This window comes from Vitis riparia, chromosome 15, assembly GCF_004353265.1.
Source record: "Vitis riparia cultivar Riparia Gloire de Montpellier isolate 1030 chromosome 15, EGFV_Vit.rip_1.0, whole genome shotgun sequence".
NCBI lineage: Eukaryota > Viridiplantae > Streptophyta > Magnoliopsida > Vitales > Vitaceae > Vitis > Vitis riparia.
Genome location: NC_048445.1, coordinates 801,997 through 805,046, shown reverse-complemented (window position 1 = coordinate 805,046; position 3,050 = coordinate 801,997). Strand labels below are relative to the sequence as shown.

Genomic DNA, 3,050 nt, shown 5'->3' with positions numbered 1-3,050 from the left:
TCAAACTATCCCGAAGGGTGTTCCCTAACTCAGTCTCCTTTACTCTACGTCTCTGTTGAGGAGTGGGCGTCAGAACAGAATTGGCGATCCGCATCAAAAGCTCTCCAATTCTATACTCCTGAGATACAGAAACCCAAACACGACAATCGAAGTGTCGCTTAACATTTCTATCATTATAGACTCTCCTAGCAAGAGTTGTCTTGCCTAGGCCGCCCATCCCCAAAATGCACACCACTCCTGTCCTCGTCAGCAGATGATCCCTCACACATTCCACTTGAGATTGCATCCCCACAAAGTCGACTTCCCCAACATTTCGATCTGGAACCACCCCCACCTTCTCTGTAGGCGGCAGGTCTTCTTCCTTGGTAAAGCTCCAAGTTTCCAAATCCTTTGGATTTTCAATACCATACCTCGTTTTATTAACCAAAATTTTCTCAACTGTGATATTGATATTCTCCATTCGAGCCTTGAGGTCATGGACGAGCAGTAACTTGTCACTGAAGCCAATGCATTGAGGTAAGGGCCTGAGACATTTGAGATTGTTGAGTCTTTGCTGGCGCATGTGATCAACCCTGAACATGAAATCGTCCACGACATCTTCAGCATCAAAACATACGTCTCTCATCTGATCCACCCACAGCCTCAACCTTTCATCAGATGTGCGGTTCATACTTGCTTGCCTCAGAAAGAGTCGCATCCATGGAAGTTCGTTGCGCAGCAGCGTGATCTGCCCTTCGACTTCTCCAAATAGAGAAGCTTCTTGAATGGCCAAGTTGCTCAACTTCTCTAGAAAAAACGAGACAGTGCTATCTGCCATTTTTTTTTCCTTTGCTTTTGTTGCAACTCTTCTTCCAATGTTTCAGCAAGGTTAAGCACGGCTCGGGAGAGGGGTTTTAGTACATTACGATATTTATATACAATCAACTCTGTTACCAACTGTGTTTATTATCATAATTTTTTTATTAAATTAAATTAACGATTTGACAATAATACAACTTTAACTTTTGTCATGAAATAATAGGGTCTTGCACTATTTTGCTTATAATTCAATTAACATTTTGCTGTGGAGCCAAAGCTTTATTTGTGACCCGTGGAAAATATTGGAGAGGCTTGAAAGCCCGCCTGCAATTTGTGGTGGTAAGATTAGCTAAAAGGATAAGGTTAACCTAATTTTGAGTCAGAATGATCTTAATATTTTGGATGAAGATCATCCCATCAATTGTGTCCTCTCCCTTCATTCGTAACTTTATCTAAATGGAGTAAGAAAAGGAAATTTCTAATATACTAAATGAATGATAATTCAAACTCAAAAATTTGAATATGGGGATAGAAAGTGGATGAATACATGGTTTTTAGTGTTTTTGGAGTTGGTTTGCTTATAGAAAAACACATAGTAAAAAAAACAATTTTTGAAAAAAATATTATAAATTAATTTTTTTATTTTTTCTTTCAAAGATTAGAAGAGTTAGAAATACTATAAATATTCCTCAAAAAACACGTTCTTAAATATTTTTCAAAAAATATTATAAATTATTATTATTATTATTTTATTTAAAAAATTATATTATTTAAAATTTTCCAAACAGTTCATTCTTCTTATAAAACACTTTTCATATTAGAAGTAGTTTTTAAAAAATAACAAGAAACCAACTCTTGATATCAAAAGTATACCCATCAAAATTAAGTAGATGATTGAAAAATGAATAATTAATTCAATTAATGATAATAGTTGAAAGAAGTGATGCATTATATAGAAATATTTAACAAATCCCATAGATAAGAATATATATATATATATATATATATATTTATTTATTTATTATCATATCTCCAAACAAAGAAAATTATTTTTATTTAAAAACTTAATTTTTTTTGAGTTTTTGAGATGCAAAATCATTAATTAATTCTTGTATAATATGTAATTATTAATTTTTAACTATCCTGCTTAACGTTTCAATGGCATGAAGGTAAATAGTATTTATTAATTTTAATTTTTAAGAACTTCTTTTTGGTAGTAATATTTTATAAGCATAGATCAAAGTCAATTTTTTTCTTAAATAAACGATTACTTATTTATGTTTGTAAATTCTCATTTGGTAGATTCAATTCTAGAAATGAAGTTAAACACCACACATCATATTTATTTAAAAGGTTTTTCAACTTCAACACAATACTCTTCAAAGTATTGTAATGTTTTTTTATTTTTTTTAAAGGTAAATAAAAGAATATCTTCAAACATCCGAAATTATTCAAATTAGCGAAAATGGAGGAAATAGATTCTTTTCAAAGAAGAGAAAATGAAAGAAAAACAAAATTGACAAAAGAAAAAGTAGTGGTGAGGCTTGGTTTGATTGCAGCCTTTGCAGGCAAGGACTAAAGGCCAGTTATTAAAGAGGAGGTTGGGATGGGCCTCCACAAAAGCAATTCGCCATGGACATGATTAAATGCAGCCAAAAGTGTCAGATCAAGCATTCAGAGCTCGTCTTTCACATGCGGGGATGAATGCAGGAATTTTGAAAAAAATTTAAAGATATTTTTTAAAGTACCACGTTTCAAAATATATATTTTAAATCTATTATATTTTAAAAAATATTCGGTTGTCGAAAAATATAAAGGAAAAAAATATTAAAAATTTATTTTTTTATATTTAATTTAACCATAAAAATAAGAAAAAATTAAAAATTTATATAAAATTTTTAAATAAGTTTAAAATAACACATAGATTTTAAATTTATATTTTATTTTTTATTTTTTTATTTTTTTTATTTTTTTTATTTATTTTCCTCAAATTTTTTAAGAATCAAACATAAGAATTAATAATTTCAAATTAAAGTAGTCTTTTCAAAAACTAATTTTCAATTATGTTATAAAAAGTGTCATAAACTTAGAAATAATTTGAAAACTGTTATATTTTAATAAACATTTAAAACAAAAGCGTTTGGTTAAAATCCCTATCAATAAACGTCTATATAAGAAATGGGTGTTCATCAAGAACAAATAAAATTGTTAAGGGAAAGAAACTATTAGCATTACATTTTAGTACATTACAT

The 3,050-nt window shown here is 29.7% G+C and overlaps 1 protein-coding gene across 1 annotated transcript in view; it reads right to left on the bottom strand.

Annotated features, from left to right (window-relative positions):
- LOC117932546 (disease resistance protein RPP13-like) overlaps positions 1-817 on the bottom strand; it is a 2,748-nt gene extending 1,931 nt beyond the window's left edge. Inside the window, exon 1 of the mRNA XM_034853820.1 lies at positions 7-817. Within this exon, the coding sequence (XP_034709711.1) occupies positions 7-817 (811 nt within the window). The remainder of the gene's footprint in view (positions 1-6) is intronic.
- Positions 818-3,050: the final 2,233 nt, after the last annotated feature.